General features: G+C 42.7%; 1 protein-coding gene across 1 annotated transcript; it reads right to left on the reverse strand.

Annotated features, from left to right (window-relative positions):
- Window positions 1–150: 150 nt before the first annotated feature.
- Window positions 151–6,150, reverse strand: GRPEL1 (GrpE like 1, mitochondrial). The gene is made up of 4 exons (XM_071556848.1): window positions 6,027–6,150; window positions 5,052–5,205; window positions 3,798–3,879; window positions 151–1,499 (listed from the first exon to the last, which is right to left on the reverse strand). Exons 1-4 carry the CDS (start codon window positions 6,104–6,106, stop codon window positions 1,153–1,155), a joined length of 663 nt encoding a protein of 220 aa, XP_071412949.1. The 5' UTR covers window positions 6,107–6,150; the 3' UTR covers window positions 151–1,152.
- Between the last annotated feature and the right edge of the window lie 11,352 nt (window positions 6,151–17,502).

Raw genomic sequence — 17,502 nt, forward strand, 5'->3', positions numbered from 1 at the left:
TCCTAAGAACTTCTTCCCTAGGGTTGAAGTTTCTGTGCTGTGTGTTAAATGTGTGGGCTTTGAGGATACAAGAGGACTGACGTTTTGTCAGTTGTGTAATTTGTTCCACCCACTCCTATCCAGGTGACCAGACAAACGTAGAACAAAACATTCAGTGAATCACATACTGTATTTTAGCCTGACTGTGCAGGATTGGGAGCAGCGGGTGGAGACAGACATGGCGAGAGCTGCACATGGGAGTTCTGGTGCAGCCAAAGATCCAAGATGAGTAAATGTGAGAAATAATGAAAATTAAACTAAGTTCACATTTTTGTTTGAGACACTCACATGCAATTTATGTAAGTGAAATCATGTATCAAACTCTCAGCTTCTTTGGGTGTTCTGGCTCTCAGCAGGGTTGTAACTACAGTTTGCGTAACAAACTGATTGCAAAGCCACATTTTACAAGACTATCAAAATTGTTTAAACCAATTTATACAATATTAAATTAAAAATCCAGAGATAGGATAAATTCTATTGGTTCTTCAATGCCATACAAGTATTACATGGTTTTCTTGACTCAATGTTAGTACAGGACAAAAGGGTTCAGCAATTACAAAAGATACCTAATTTCCACTGCCATTTATTTACAGGTCCGAATTCACAAAGGTTTCAGTTTCAGTTGCTGGGAGAGATTATTATCACATCAGTGTGTAAAAGCTGATGGGCACTTGCAGAAAGCAGGTTAATTATTATGACTTCACCTACTTCTGCAATAGTTTCTACAAAACCAAAGGAAGTGTTTGGACCACATCTGGATTTGCAATGTAGACACAGTGATAAATGTGAGATTACAAAATTGTTGTGAGCCTTTTGTTAAACGTTCTTTTCAATTTATTGCACCTTAAGGAGCAAAAGTTGTAAAAAGCTAATCTAAAGCATTAAAGGGCTTAATGGCTCCTTTAATTCACCCCAAAGAAGAACTTATGGAACAGTGATATTGAAGGCCACTAAGCAGGAGAATTTCATCAGTTGCTTCATTTTCACTGGGACACCTCAACCAACTCATTTAAACCTCTCAGGGAGCAGAGAAACAAGGAAAGGATGGTGTAAGAGAAAAACCATCCAGCTGTTTAATAGTTGTATGGCATTTTAAAGTCTCAGATGGAGCAGCTAAGGGTCTTTCACAACACCCACCAAGGCAGGCCGCAGAGTACGCCCGTGCAGCTTATAGCCAATCTTGGATACCAATGCAATAGTGCCCGGCTCCTGCCCTTCCATGGGAGTGTGGAACAACGCCTCGTGTTCGTAGGGATCGAACTTGGCTCCCACAGGATTCAGTCTGAGCAGGCCGTGTTTTTTAAATACTTTCTGAATCTGTACTTCCGTCATAACAAGACCTTCATATAAGCTCTTCAAGTGAGGATTGTCATCCTTAATTTCTTCTTTTGGAACACTTTCTGTTGCTTTCTCCAAAATGTCTGCAACTTCTAGTAAGTCCTTACAGAAGCTCTGGATCCCTGAAGATATATAAAAGAGAAGGGAATGGGATTAGTCTACCGAGGGAAAGAAGTGTTAAGAAACCTCAAAAGCTACAGTAATAACCTGCACTCCTTTACATTTTTAAGAAGATATTTGCCCCAAAAGGTTACAGTATCACATGTTCTTTCCACTTTTGGGTATCTATATGTAACTACTACAGATACCTTGAAATCCATCCACATCATTGCCTCTACTTCTAAGGGACAAAAAAGTTACTTCAACCCAAGAGAGCTAAAGCTGTGCTAATGACCTAACATTAACAGTTAAAATTCTAACCACAATTACCAAAAGGTGACTTCATGTAATTTCCTCATGTCTCTCTGATCTTGGGATTCACCTGAAGTTCAAAGCATTATGTTGCCCTGTTCCTGATGTGACAAAAATACTTGCAGAAGACAAGCAGGTAGTCAGACTGATGAGGAGTCCAAGAGATCAGCAGAGATTCTTCCCTGAATGAAAAGAACTTGCACCTCTCCCTCCCACTACAAACCTGTTTCACAGTCAGCACCTGTGCCTTGCAAAGACTGAGCAATTCCCAAGATAATGACAGTCCCTGTTCTGAAACTGTTCTCTGGCTCACACTAAGAGAACCTGGACTAATTTCACTTAAAGCAAAGTGTATCTGGCAATCAAGAAAAATCAAAACAAATCAATAACACATTTCTACATAGAATTAAACAAAGGACAAACAGTGCTGGGTTCTGGTTTGGTTTTTAGTTGTCTTTTCCAAGCCAGACAGTCTTTTTGTTTCTAGCTCACTTTTTGGATGCATTTTTTATCTTACCAAGAAGTGATATGAGCATTACCACAGGACAAGTCTTTGATTTAAACAAAAATCTTCCACAATTATGGAAGCTCCTTGCAAGTTCTACAGGCGTCTGCTGGTTCTCAGCAAAGGGGCACTTTAACAACTGCACAGCTCTGTAGAGACTTGAGCTCTTCAAAGAAAAGTAACTAAGAGCATCCAAGTAATTCCAAAACTAGGAACAAAACAACTGCAGTTTTAAACTACAAACTAAAGCTGTGGTTAGGGCTGAAGTGTCCCAAACATGGATAAACCAGCTGCCTGGTGGTTTGGGCCAAACCAAATAACCAAACTCTTCAAAAGGTGGTTGTGGGGTTTTTTTATTGACTATTTGCAAATATCTGTGACTGCAACTCTGAATTTATGCAAGTATCAGAAATTAGTTTCTTTAACAGAAGCAGCAGTCATGTACAAACAAAAAAAATTACAGATTATATGTAATTTAGTTTTCAAGATAAATTTTATTTGAATATTGGTTTATATTGTAGCATCTTGGAGCTCAGCCATGACTCAGTCCTTCTGCACTAAGCAGTACATTAGTGAAACAATGCTTATGGCAAAGCAACTTCCAGAGGAAGCATTCAAACCTCCAGGAATAGGGTACAAGAATCCTACATACTTTTTCTTACAGTACACACCCACTGAAGACCCTGTTTTTCAGAAATTAGAACTTGTGTATTCAGAATTAAACTGCACAGCTGTGTATACTGTGTGGCAAAAAAGACCAACTGATTTTCAAGCCAGAGTGTCAGTCAAACACCAGGATGAAACAGCCCTGCTCTGCTGCAGCATTTGCACACAGCTTGTTTTACAGAGTTGTGTCTGAAATGTCCAAAAGCTAAATCAGATGTGAGTAGCCTGGCTCTCAGAGAAGATGTGCTTCTAGCACTCCTCACAGTCTGACTGTGCATCCCTACCATGGACAAGAATCCATCCATCTAAATGTATTTCTTCTACTTGAAAGGTATGGCCTTCAACAGAACAATTATTCAAACATAAGAGGCTGTAAGAAAGTAAACCCACCAAAAAAACCCAACAAAAAGAACCAAATCCAAAACAGACACCAAGAACAAAAACCCCCAAACCAGAAGGCAAGGCAGTATCCCATGCTCTTTTCAGATCTGAAACCAAAGTGAGTGAAAAAGGCAAACTTTGGGCTGCAAACCTTACTAAAACTATCTACTAGTGCAGTACCCACTGTATGAAACCAGACACCAAATTTACAGAAAATGTCCCCAAAAGCTGTTGATTTCAGCAGTTTAAGTCTTGCCCTTGGCTGGGGAGTTGGTCACAACTCTGATGTAAAGTGAGGAACTGTTCAAACCTCTCTGCCTCAAATGCAAGTTTTAACCAAGCATCAGAATCCCTGGGAAGCACAACTTGTCAGTGCTGCAGGCCAGACAGATTCACTTTTCCAGGCTTTGCATTTCCTGGGACCCTCTGAGTAAACACAAGAGGAGCCTCCACTGACCATATAACTTGGCCTCCTCCACCAGCTTCTGGCTTCTTTGTCTCACGTTTTCTGCATCTGCCAAGGCACGCTTGTACTTGTCCTACAGAAGGAAAAACAGGGAGAGATTTTATTCCTGCTAATTCAGTAGCTGACAATAATTCTAACCAGCATATTTGAATACAGCATTTTAAACAGTTCCATGGCCTAAATCCACCATCCAGAGTAATCTGAAGACAGTGTGCCAATTATCACAGCACCCTTCCTACCAAGGCAGCTGTTTGCTTCACTTTCAAGAAAAGCAAGGGAAAGGGAATAGGATGGTTTTCCAGACTTTTAGTATTTGGCAACAAATTAGCTGGAAGAAATTTTACTCCCTATGGATCTATCAAGTTTTATAAATCCAGGATTTCTGCTTTTTCTGCTGTGTGCTTGCAGAAAGCCTTCATGAGCCATGAGATACTTTGACACTATAGCAAATGAGATTCAGCCCAGCCATGACTTCCCAGTCATCTCTTCCCTCTCTATACAGAGTGCCCTCCAGTTTTTCCAACCTTTACAAACTAACAAGTCTAACTCCTCTGCTGCTCAGGTCCAGTTTTGGTCTGTCCCCAGCAATATGGCCACCTAACAGCAGATGTACTAAAACTGAAATTCAATAAAAATTCAGGTTGAGCCCTTCCCCACCCAACCCAGAACTCTGCATGGGGGGCTGGAGTCGTGCAAAGGACAGAACGAAAGGTACACAAATCCACACAGAGGGGGTGAGATGCTTCAGCCTCATGTTTGCTCTCCCTCAGACAAGTTTGAAGCTTCCTAAGTAGGCCATAAGTACAGTACTGTATAAATCCTAAGATTCATTAACTCTGACCTTTGGAAAGTTGGCAGCTGTTCCCAGAAAGCCACCTCGTAACACACACAAATGCACACACCAGAGATACACTCAAATCCTTTCATGACTTCTAAAAACTATCTCTCAACTGAGCAAAACCCATGTGAAAACTCAGTAATAAATTTTTAGGCTGGAGAGGATCCAATTCCATCCAGATATTGGAAAGAAAACATCCAAAATTTTAATTTTGGACCAGAGATGCATCTCAGTTCTTGCAGTATGTCTAGTCTTAGGTTTAAAGAAATGATCAAATTTCGGGATTTGTTCAACAACTAAACAGGAGTCACACAACTGTATCCAGAATGTGCTCTGAGAACCCACAGTGAAGGCATTTGGGCACAAAAGTTTTAAGGTGTGCAACCTGGTAACCCCAAGACACTTACAGTCACTTCCTTTAGTTGTTCTTCCAGTTTAGTCTTTTCTTCAGCTAATAGTTTTTCAGCAGAGCTGGATTCAGCCTTATGACTCTGGTCCTCCTCCAAGTTCTGGCCAGTATTTTTCTGTTGTGTTGCTGCACAAAGCAGTCGTGGAGAAGTTCTAGTGCAGAAACATGGACAGTATTAAACAGTTGCTTATTTTGTAAAATATTAGCATTTTCTAGACATAATGGACACTTCATTTGACATATCAGTGTCTACAGAATTCTCACATCAGAGCACAAATTAACAAAATTCTAGGCCTGTGAAAACTGTGCAGAGCTCTCCACAAGGAGCAACATTTAAACCGTAGGAAAAAGTAACTGCTGCAAGATACTGGCTTGTAAGTGTCCATTACATCCAGTTTACCGTCACAACGCTTCTAAGGGGAATTACGAGCGCGTTTTCAGCACGGTGCTCAATCAGGAAGGGGTTCCGTGATGCAATCGTCCGCAACAGCGTCCCAGCAAACACCGAGAGCCGCAGGGCTCGGCCGCGGATGGCTGAGAGCAGCGCCTGTCCCTGCGTCACGGCCAGCACAAAGGGCCTGCCCACATAAATAGCGCGTATTTATCGCCCCCGGGGGATTCCCTGGCCGAGGGAGCTGAGCCGCCCGAGCGAACCGGCCCGGGCGAGGCCGTGGCTCGGCCCGCGCTGACAGCAGGGCTCGGATCCCGCCCGCCGCACCGAGACCCCAGGCCCGGACCCCTTCAGGCTCCCCGCAGGGCCGGGCCGCTCTTCCGAGGACAGCACGGGAGGGCAGCGAGAGCGGCGGGGAATGCGGGGCGGCCTCGGCCCGTCCCGGCTGCCGGACGGGGCTCCCCGGGGCGTGAGGGACTGCAGCGCGGCGGGGCCGGGCCTCGCTCTCCTCGCGGCCCGGCGTTGAGCGCGGCCCCGTCCCGAGTGCCCGGTGCCGGGCGGGCGTTGCGGCCCCGCACTCACCTCAGCGCGGCGCTCAGCAGCGGGTGCAGCGGGAGCCGCGGGCGCAGCGCGCCCCGCACGCACTGGGCCACGGCCGCCATGGCGCCTTCCTGCCCGCCGCCGCTGAGCCCGCCCCCCGTGGCCCCGCCAATCAGCGGCCGGGAGTGACGCGCCATGAACCAATCAAGAGGCGGTGGGCCTGGAGTGACGTGGCAAGCAGCCAATCGACAGGGCGTCCTCGGGGTCTCGCGCCGAATGGGAGGGGCGGGGGGCGGGGCCCGGGGCCGTTCCGGGGCGCGCGCGGCTCCTCCCCTTCCGACGCACTGGGCGGGGCGCGCGGCGGCGCCATTTTGGTTGGTGAGGGGGCGCGAGGGAGGGGCACGTGGTGTCACCGTCACCGCAGTGTGTGTCACAGTGTCACTGTCACCGTCACTGCAGTGTGTGTACCAGTGTCACTGTCACCGTCACCGCAGTGTGTGTCACAATGTCACTGTCACCGCCACTGCATTGTGTGTCACAGTGTCACTGTCACCGTCACTGCAGTGTCTGTCACAGTGTCACTGTCACTGCAAGGTGTGTTCCAGTGTCACTGTCACCGTCACCACAGTGTGTGTCACAGTGTCACTGTCACCGTCACTGCAGTGTCTGTCACAGTGTCACTGTCACCGTTACCGCAGCATGTGTCACAGTGTCACTGTCACTGGCAGTCAGCGCAGGGTGTGTTGCAGTGTCACTGTCGCTGTCACTGGTATGTTGCAGTGTCACTGTCACTGCAGTCTGTTTCACGGTGTCACTGTCACTGTCACCGCAGTGTGTGTCACAGGGTCAGAGCGTTCCTGTGCCAGTCTGACCCTCCCAGCTGGTCCCAAGTGCTGGGTACCCCCATCACCAGTCACACCCGTCAGCATTTCCAGCCTCCACACGGGGGTTTCCATCCTGTGTCCACACAACACTCGCTGTAACTGCTGCGTGTGCTCACGCTGGACAGTAATTTCATTTAGTGGAATCCTGAGGTTTCATCAAACGGGATGAGTGTGGCTAATCCACTGCTTCCAGACTCGGCCACCTGCTCACACAGGCTGTTGGCACCAGTGTCCCATGTGCTGGGCCCTGCAGGGTCCCTGCTTGGGGGTGCTGGGGGGGCTGAACTTTGGCAGTGTCGGCAAATGGTTTGTCATCATCCTGTTAAGAGAATGGGACAAAACCAATCGAGGTTGGGTGTTTATCACACAGCCCTGACTGAGCACTGGATTGTGCACAGGTGTCTGATCACCAGCTGTTGGCCTGATTCCTGCATGCGTTTGTGCCCTCTCTGAATGAAATATGGAGGATAAAGATGCAGATTCCATACTGCAAATCCAGTTATGCTCTGCTCAAGGGAATGACCAAAGTGTCTGTGAGGAAAGAAGCCGTGGAACAGGTTTCTGTCGTGCTCCCTACAGGACGTTGCTCAGTTGGGTGGAACTTGGGCAGAGTGCACCGAGTGTTCAGTACAGCCTTTGCTAGGGTAGGATCGTGTGTCTGGGGTGAGCTGTGTCACTGCCTCTGCAGAAAGCAGGAGAAATGGTTTATGAGGCCACTGGCCTCATTCCATGACAACTGTTTGATCCCAAGGAATTGTGCTTTGCTGATGGCTGTTCCATGCTGGAGGGGACACTGGTGCAGTCCCAGGCTTGCCTGTACAGCAGAAGGGTGTGTGCCATGTGCTGTCTGTACTGGGAGTGATTGTCCCACTGTCAGGATTCGCTTTCCAGAAAGTCAGTGAGCCACAAAGTCCAAGCTTCATCCTCAAATACTGAAAGAAATAGTTGAGGAAATCTACTCAGATGCTGATAATTCTGAGGAAGAGTCAAGGAGAGTATAAGGAGAAAACCAAGAATAGCTTTAAAGGACGATACCCACAGAAAGCCACAAAGAGACAGAGAAAGCAAGTGAACCTTTAGGTCTGACATTTTTAAAATGTTTCCTGAAAATATTATTGGTTCTTTACAAAGGAAGCTGAAAATATTATTGGTTCCTTACCCAGACAATCAGTCTGTCTGTCTCATCTTTATTATCTGTTGTTTTTCCCTGACAGTCTTAGTATGTACCAACCTACCTCAGCTTTTCTTCATTCTGTGCTGCCTACGGTCTTTGGAAGTTGTGTCTGATTAATGACTGATCACAAAATCACAGAATGGATAACCAAAGGTTGGGAAGAGCCCACTGCCAGCATCTCTCATTAATAACTGAGGAAATATATTGGACTCACTATGTCTGGAATAAATTCCTTCTTGTATTAGAACCCATTTACTCCAAGTGACAGTTCACAGTCCTTCTACAAACAAACTTTAAGGTACCCTGCAGTGAAAATACATTTTCTTGTGATTTGTCTCAAGAAAAACCTGCAGCTGGCACAGATGCTGATGGGTCAAGACCAAGCAACATGTGCTGCACAGAAGAGCATGTGAGTTTATTGGAGCTTATTTGTATCGTGGCTGGTGTTGACTCTAAATACTGTCCTGCTTCAACTAAGAAAACCCCAAGACCTTTTCTTACCTTGTTCTGGCTCAGACTATTGCAGGCTGTCCTGGTTTCATTGCAGTGCCACCCCGTGGGCCGGGTGTTTTTAAACTCAGTGAGCACTGAGCAGCTGTTGCTAGACCTGTCTGACACTCACAGGTGTTCAGTATCAAGAACAGTTTTGTTTTCCAGCAATCCTCTCCATACCAAGCAGACTTTGGCTCTTCACATGAAAACCAGGTCTGAATATGATTTGATGGTAAGTAATGCTTATCCTGAATTCTAAACTATGAACCAGCTGCTACTTTTCAACTTGTAGTTACAAGTGACTCTGACCTCTCTCTAATTTCTGTGGGCTAGTGATAGAATCAAGTAGTCTGCATATCATTCCCAGTTCTGCCAGTGATTAATTTTGCAGTCTCATGCAGTTACTTCATTTCCACATTTCTGCAACTACAATTAAGGTCAGTAATCTCTCAGTACCTTACAAGAAAGTTTTTTGGTGAGCACGAGGGAATTGCTGTGGTTTTTTGAAAATTCAAAACGTCAGCTGAATAAATCTCTTTTTTATTATTAATATTGCATTTTTAGTAAAAAGACTTGTAATCCTTCAAGTTGAAAAATGCCACAAATGTAAGATTTGTGCTTGAAAACTTAAATAAAAAATTAAGGTATTTCTGTTTCTCTAAAAAAATCCCAAACCTAGTTCTGTCTCCTAATGCTAAGATGCATCTTTTGATACTCAGCCAGCAGACAGAATGCTGTTACATTTGTGCTTCAAATATGAACTTCATTATTAATGCTTTTGAGGGTAAAGGATAAGGTTATCATATCATCTCCAATTAGATATGTGTCCTCCTAATCAGAACCAAACATTGAGCTGTGGTGGGAGCAACTGTGTGGGGAAAAAAACCCACCCAAAATATCTCTATAAATGTTCTAGCAGTGACTTTTCAGGCTGGTTACCAGGAAATACTTGAATCAAATTTAAAAATGTTAATTTAGGTGTAATACTGTTACTTCACTGTGTAGCAGTGAAGACAAGCAATCATTCTTGTGGTCTTTGGAAAACATCACAAATCAGACCACAGACATGGTATTCCACAGTCCTTTGTGGGAGGATGTCTGGAGGAAAATTAAGGGACTGATCCTTGTGTATAAAATACTAAGTTTTTCTTCAATAAGAGTTATTGAGGCTGAGGATTGGCTACACCCTGGGTCCATTTCAGACAGAGGACAATAAAGATTAAATATTACTTGAAACTAGACACATTAAATCCTGAAATGCAGGTTGGGGCGTGTGTAGGGAGATAACCTCATTTAGTTAGAGCAGTACTAGAATGGTTGATCTGTACATTGAGAATCTATGATTTTTAATTCAAACATTTTAAGAGAAGTGTCCCAAGAGTCAATGTGTAATGCTTACTTTCTGCCTAGTTTCTCTTTAGGCTGAAAATACAGAATTATACCTATTGCTCTGATTATAAAGAGTATTGTTGGCTTCCCATAGCCTTTTGCTATCTAGTTTGAAAGGTACATTTTGTAACCATCTTGTTGCCTGGAGAGTGTTGTTGCTGTGTTGGAAATCTAATAGCTATAGCCACAGGGCTCTGAAGAGAGCTAATTAGAGCAATTTAGAATAACAAAAGTTCTGTTCCTGGGAGGACACTGAAGAGATCCTTCCCCAAAGCAGCATGCCACAATTTCAGAGGCAATTTATTGTAATTTTCCTGCATAAGTCATCTGGTATCCCAAGGATATACGAGTCTGGATATCTACAGTTTGTTCTCTTAGCCCTCATGTTATCAGGGTCACTTGTGCATGCCTTGTAACATTCCTGGAGATATAAAAATGGAAAAACTCTGTCAATCAAGCACTGTCTATCTTTCTTTAGGTACCAGTCAGAACCAAGCTGTTCAAATGCACAGAAACAATCTACTGTCATGCTGATGTGGCTCTCCACCTTGAGACAAATTTACTGAGCATTGACAAATCCATTATGATTTTTTTATTGTGGTATCATGAATTTTCTTAGTATTTTTCATAAAAATAAATTGTTGCCTCTTGACTTGCCAGAAGAATTGGACAGAAGGGGTGGTCAGGTATCTGGTCACATTCAGGTATGCCAAGAGGGCAGCAGGTGTTGGTGTCTGTTTCTTCACACAGGGTAACAACACAGTGCTGTTACTGAAATAGTACTTTGACATTCAAATCTACATTTTTCTTTATTAATTTTTCATTAAGATTTGATAAATTAGTTGTTGTGGGCCTGTTTCTGCTGCCACTGTGTACAGGTGATTTCTATTAGTCAAAGGGAACTGTGTACACTGAAGGACTGCCAGACCAGGTGCTGGCAAAGAGGCTGCCAGGAGCACCGTAAGAACCTGAAGTGGAGGTTTATTGCTCTGGTATGACTTGTGCCAGTGTTTTTCCCTTGCTTTTGACACACTTTTGTGGTGGCTGAGAGGATGTTGAATGGCAGGTGTGGTTGGGCCAGTGCACAGAGCTCTGTTACAGCACTGTGTTTTAGGCTCAGATTCCCAGCTCAGTCCCTTTGGAAGGCTGTTCTCTGTGCTCCCAGCTGGATGACAGAGAAGGAATGCTCATTCTGCTGATGTTGTGCAATGGGTTTGAAAAGCTGTGACTGAAAGAAGCATAAAGCAAAGCTTAAAAAGGTTATCTTCTGCTTTTATTCAACTCTAGAAAGCAGCAAGATCTTTTAATTGTGTTCCTATATTTAGTGAGTGGGCAGCACTCCTGTGGTACCACTGCTGTGTTCCATTTAATCCTAAGCTGGCTAGATGAGTTTGACCAGAATGGGAACAAAGAGTTCACCTAAAATAGCTGGAGTGGGAGAAAATAAAAAGGTTCCAAAAATCTGATTGCCATGTAAAAAAAAATCTACCTAACACGTTTTTGGTGCTTTGTGTGAAGGTCACAGTCTCTGAACCTGGATTTACACCTGTCCCTAATATAATTACTTCACACTTTGTTCACTTTCTACAAGTATCTCTGAAGGCACAACTTCAACCCTGTTCTAGGGGCCAATATCATCAGAAAAGCTAGACTGATGAAATTTAAGGAAGTGTGTCTTCAAAATCAGTTGGGTTCTATTACTGTGGTGTATCTCTGGGTTTTGGATATAAAATTTGAATATAAAGCCAGTGCCAGCCAGGTACAGATAGAACTGAAGGAAAGCACTACATTCACAGTGCTTGCTTGCACCTTGTTCAGAAAGTAAGGACCTGGCTGCTTTAAATTTTCTAATAGTTGTCACCCAAAGTAGTTTCACTGCTTTTCTAAAGGTTGCCTCAGATTTATGATTCACCTCAGGTTAATGTGTTATTAATCAATCAGAAACTGGCTGGGAATTATTGGTTCAGCACTGTGAATTCTCTTGTGCTAGATGCTTATAAAATAAAACACCAGGAAGGGAATCTGTACTTTCATGATAGGTATTAAATAGGAATGCTGCTGCTATAGCTGAAACCAGGGAGTCATTCCCTCTGACTCCATTACCAGCTCCTGGTCTCTGCACTGTTCTCCCATTTTACCAGACAAGCTATTTCTCATCACCTTTACAACCCATCACTGTGTCTGCTGTGTTTGGAGTGGGAGAGCCTCTTTAAGCACTGTTTCCATTCCTGCTTACTCCTTCTCAGGCTTTGCACAAGCCATCTTTGCCTAAGGACACCTTCACCTTTTTGATGCTGAGCGCTGCTTCTACAGCACTGTGCTCGTTTCTGGAGGTGTGTGACTGGCACCTCCTGCTCTGGTCCATGATGCCAGTGTTTGTTCAAAATTATGCCTATGCTGTGGGAAAGCATCAGTGTGGAGAATCCCTGCCCCACTGTGGCTTCTCTTTTACTCATCATTATTATCAAACAAAGCAGACTCTTCCATTTCAAAGAGTTTCTGGCTTTCTTTATGACTAGTGCTGTCTGTACTTTATTAGACCACCTTCCCTTGCTTGCTTAATTTGTATTTTAATGCTGTTTTTAAAATTATATTTCTATTGTCTTTTGAAATGGGTTGAATACTTTTCTCTGTCTCCTCAAGTGCTTTGGCTGGCAAAGTCTTAATGAATAAAATTACTGTCATGTTATAGCTATAAAAATCCACTCCCTCCGTGGAATGGGACATGCAAGTTTGTAGAAGCTGAGGGAAATGAAAATCGTAGAATATAGGTACCTTGAAGTGATTTTAAGTAAAATAAGAATGCATAGGAAAAATATTTGTAATACTGTTTTGCAGTTATGAACTGTTGGAACGTTGGCCGTCCTAGTTTTGTATTATGCACCTATACTGAATGGTGTCTCTGTGCTATTATTGCAGTGCTGTTTGCTCTGTGGGACAGCTTCATCCAGGCTAACTTTTTAGAAGCTGAAAGCTGACAGTAGTCAGGAAGTACCAAAGAATTCCATAAGTGCTGGAAAACCTGCGTAAGTGTCCCAGTACATTGTCATGGTAGTTAACTGGTTGTGTTTTCTGAAAGCTACAGGTATCTGAGGCAGCTTCTATCTCATGCAGCTCTTTACTGCTTTGCAGGTAAATCAGTGACTGTCCAAACATTGATTTGACAGTTTTTCTGTTATCTGGAAAGAAGGAGCTGTTTTGGACTGCTGGTTGTTGTTTTTCAACAACAATTTTAATACCTTGGTATGAACCCAAGTGAATAAAAGATGTATAAACAAGAAGTGAAGGATTCAGAGATAACTCTGAGAGCTGTAAAGTAGATGCTGTACTTTTCTGCCAGAAAGACACATGACAGACTCAGAGGATCTGTTCTAATGATTCTCTGCATCACAAATAACTGTGTTTCAGAGCCAGCCAAGTTTTCCATAAACTCTGGCTAAACTATGTAGATCATGTTAGCAGTTGGCCAGCACAGCTACAAGCGAGGTCAGGCAAGAGCATAGCACAGAAAACATTTCTGCGTTAATGACAATTTCCTTGTTGCATCTTGTGGTTTGTAAGGAATCATTTCCCAATTGGGGACAATTTGAGGCAGAAGTAAATTTACCCAGATTTTTATTTTTCAGCTATTCCCTGGCTTTGTAAGGGCTCTGCAGATCACTAAGTGCATGCAAAATGCTGATACAGTCAGGTGATGACTTAAGGCAGTCTCAGTTCTCAGGCAGAGCCAGTGAATGGGAGAGACAGGATACATTTATCTTGTGGTGACACAATGTGATGGGCTGACTGTAGGCCAGCAACAAAGCACCTACCAGCCCCTTGCTCAGGACCAGTAGAGAGGATTGATGGGCAAAAGCAAGAAAAACTTGTCGGTCAAGTTAAAGACAGTTAATAGCTGAAGGAAAAATGAAAATGGGCAATCACCACTGCTCACCCACAGACTGATGCCCAGCCAGCATCTGAGCAGTGACTGCCTTGGAAAGACTTCCTCCTTAGTTTTATTACTGAGCATGGCATATGGCATGGTATAACCCTTTGGACAATTTGGGTCGACTGTCCCAGCCTCCTGTTTGCCCCCAGCCTCCTGTTTGCCCCCAGCCTCCTGTTTGCCCCCACCCTCCTGTTTGCCCCCAGCCTCTTTGCTGGTGGGGGCAGAGGCGGAACCAGAAGGGGCCTTGGCACACTGTAGGGACTGCTCAGCATTAGCTGAAAATCAGTGTATTATCAACACTGTTTTAATCATAAATCTAAGACATGGCATCTTACAAGTTGCTGTGAAGAAAATTAACTCCATCCTAGGCAGAGCCGGTGCACAATATAATGGATAGGCCCAACCCTACAGTGAGATCAGCACTCTGCTAACTCTAAATATGACCTGACTGTATTTGTATCTTTTCTTCTGCTTTTCTTTAGTTCATGTTAATGACATGTATCCAGTTGAGATAAATACTGGTATCTTAAACTGCTGATAAATTTTATGAAAACTGTAAGCAAAATTTTTAAATGAAATGACTGAAATTGTGCATCTGATCTCTACTTGTGCACATAAATATTTTGATCTTCAGACATTTTTTCACTTAAACTTCCAGAAAATTTGTAATAGGCTTAATTTTAAAGGGGTTGTGTATTCATCAATTTTTGTTTGCTTTTCATGACAGATTTTCATTGTATCTTTAGGTAAAATTCTAGTTTGGATAAATCTGTAAATTTAGGTAAATTTAAACCTCTGGCTTACAGAAACTTGTTCCCGTCTCTGTTTTTTTCTAGAAAAGCCTGTGGTGAAATCACTCTGTTTAGGGACTTTCTAGCATTCCTCTGTTTGCCCTGTAAGCACTCCTACTTTACTTGAACTCATGTTTTTATGTGAAATTTCTTACATTAATTTCTGGAATGGAAGATCACTTGGAGCAGAGGAGCTGAGATGACATGTGACATGAGATGGAGGTGGTAATACAGTAATACATTAATAAAACCAACCAGTGTTTTGACCTACAAAGGGTCAAAGAATAAGTTGAGCATTAGGCTTCATTTCTTTTGGCCAGTGAGACCATTGTGGAACTTCTGTATCTGTTGTTTGGGCTGGCAACCAGTTTTCTGTCATTTCCACGATTTAAGTTACAAAGTGAGTGATCCAGGTGCTCAGTCTGTGCAGTCCTGTTGTAGACACCTCACATATCCCACCTGGCCTCCAACAGCTGTTCCAGAAGTGCACAAGCCTAGTAAGTCTTGTTTGATTTCCACCAGCAACATACTGATGCTTTTAGATACCTATTTTTAGGCACCTGAATCACTTTTCAAACATAAGTTCTAGCAAATAAGTCTACACAAGTCCTGTAATTCACAGGTTTGCAGGTAGTATATCAGCCATATCACTGCAGCTGGTGTGCAAGCTCCTGTGTGCATGTCAAAAGAAGAGCATCTATCTCAAAGATACTTGAGACCCAGAAAGCTGCTTTCTGTCTTGCAGTCAGTATACAGCTTTGCTTCATTTGGGTTTGTCTGCCTGTGCATCCCCTTATTCATGTATCAGCTTGGCTTTTGGCAAAATTATTTATGCCCTTTCCAGTCTGCCTTACAGAATCATCCTGAGGCCTTTGTTTGGCTCAGTCTTCTGGTCTTCAGTCTGTTTTCCCTGGCTCTGCTCTTATCCTGCTTCACAGTATTTCTTGTGTCTCTGACTCTTGTCAGTGGTTGACTCAGTTGTTTCAGGAGATATTCTGTCTTTTGACTCTTCCACTTTATGCTCTGTGTTGTGAGCTGGCCAGGAATGTGAGGGTCATCTTACCCTGGATTTGAGTCACCTGAGTGCATCTCCATGTGTTATGTTGAATTCCTAAATATTTACCAGCATGTTCTTCTTGCTTTGAACCTTAAGAAAACATCAGGACACAAGCTTTTAAACCAAACCTTTGGCCTGAGGTGGCTTGGGATGCTCCTTAAAAACCTCCTATTTTATTTTGCAAGAAATGTTGTCCCATGTGCCACACAGAAGTGGCAGCCAGGATAAACCAGATTGGAAAGATCTGTTATTATCCTAAAGTTATGGAGTGAAAAGAACATGCCTGTGAAAATATTTAAATAATATATTCTTCTTATACTGTACTTTGTGTTCTGTAAATGCTCTTGAAACTCAGTAAAAACAAATTGTACCTAATGTATTCTGTGTTGTGCAAAGAGACCAAGCCTTTCCTCCTGATTTATTAATATTTGAAAAAATGACATTGCACATAAAAATCCTGTATTAAAAATAGTAATTCCTGATGTTTTAATATATTTTTCCCATAGTTAAAGAAGAGTAGGAAGTATAGGAGTGTTTGTTTATTTGTACTGCTCTGAAAATATTTCTGTTTTTGACAGTGTCTGGCATCAAGAACAACAAAAAATAATAAACCATACTGAGTATTCGTGCTCTGATGTTTTATGTCTAGTCAGGAAAGACAGAGTACAGACAATTGTTTAGCTGCAGTAAAGTTCTCGTTTTTATTGTGCAGAGCTAAATTTATCCTTGGCGTAATTTTTCTGAAATCAGCAGTTATTTCTGCCAGGCACGAGAGGGACCTGCTCTGATTGTTGCTGTTCTGGGAGGGGCTACACTCCAGCAAAGGTTCCTCCTTTCAGTGGAATACACATGCACAGATAAACTGTGTGTACCTCTGCAACTGCTTGTATCGTTGTAGCCAGCAGGGCCAGAAGGGCACAGGGACTGGAATCTGTGCCTTTCGGGTGGGTTGGGTGAGCTTTGGTTGTTCCAGGGGAATGATGCTGTTCCTTTCCACATATTTCTTCTGAAAAGCTTTACCACAGACCTGATAGGCAGAAACCTTCTTTAGAAACAGGTTGGGTTTAGTACTCATGAGGTGTCCAGACCTGATATTTTCTACAGAATTTACAGAAATGAAGGTGTGGGGAAGGTTTTACTTTTTAAAATAATCTTTTAGTGTTGAACCAGAGAATTTTGTGGTTATTAAAAAACCCCAACAACAACAACAAAACCAAACCAACAGGTGGGACAAAAAGCAATGGGCTGATAGGAATTCTTCCAAAGCCTCTGTTTTAATAAAATAAATGTGTCAGAAAGGAATGGAAGAGTACAAAGTTCAGACAGAAGTAGGACCAAACTAAAATTTTTGCATCCAATTTCTATTTTGAGATTATTTATTTTTCCTTATTAGTCTGTACAGACCCAAACTGAGCAAGTTCCCTGTAAACTGAAGATTCATAATTCACTCCCAATATTTAATATTTCAGTCTCCCTTGTATTAATATAAAAATCTTGATTATTAATAGAGCTCATTATTTTTTTCTCCTTCCTTGGAAGTATCATATTTCCAGAAATATATATTGTTCATTTCTGTGCCTGCTTATTTTTATTTATTTTTAATGGATTCTCTCACTCTCACCAGTAGCATTATGTATGATACAGGTTGCCATGGTAAACATGAATTTTTTATTAACATTGTAAATATTAATTTAAAACATGAGTATCTGGGAACTGAGATGTTAACACTGCTTTGGAGGTTTTCCTGCTCCTGATGTGACAGAAATTATGTATGGAGTTAAAAATGTGAAAAGCAACATG

The sequence above is a fragment of the Pithys albifrons genome, chromosome 5, assembly GCF_047495875.1.
Source record: "Pithys albifrons albifrons isolate INPA30051 chromosome 5, PitAlb_v1, whole genome shotgun sequence".
Taxonomy (NCBI): Eukaryota; Metazoa; Chordata; class Aves; order Passeriformes; family Thamnophilidae; genus Pithys; species Pithys albifrons.

What these genes read in the sequence shown, in the direction of transcription:
- GRPEL1 (XM_071556848.1), bottom strand. Translation starts at nt 6,106, where the DNA reads ATGGCGGCCGTGGCCCAGTGCGTGCGGGGCGCGCTGCGCCCGCGGCTC. An exon ending in CTGCTGAGCGCCGCGCTGAG is followed by an intron (nt 5,206 to 6,026) that starts GTGAGTGCGGGG and finishes TTTCTGCACTAG; the next exon opens with AACTTCTCCACGACTGCTTT. An exon ending in GGAGGAGGCCAAGTTATATG is followed by an intron (nt 1,500 to 3,797) that starts GTCAGTGGAGGC and finishes ATATATCTTCAG; the next exon opens with GGATCCAGAGCTTCTGTAAG.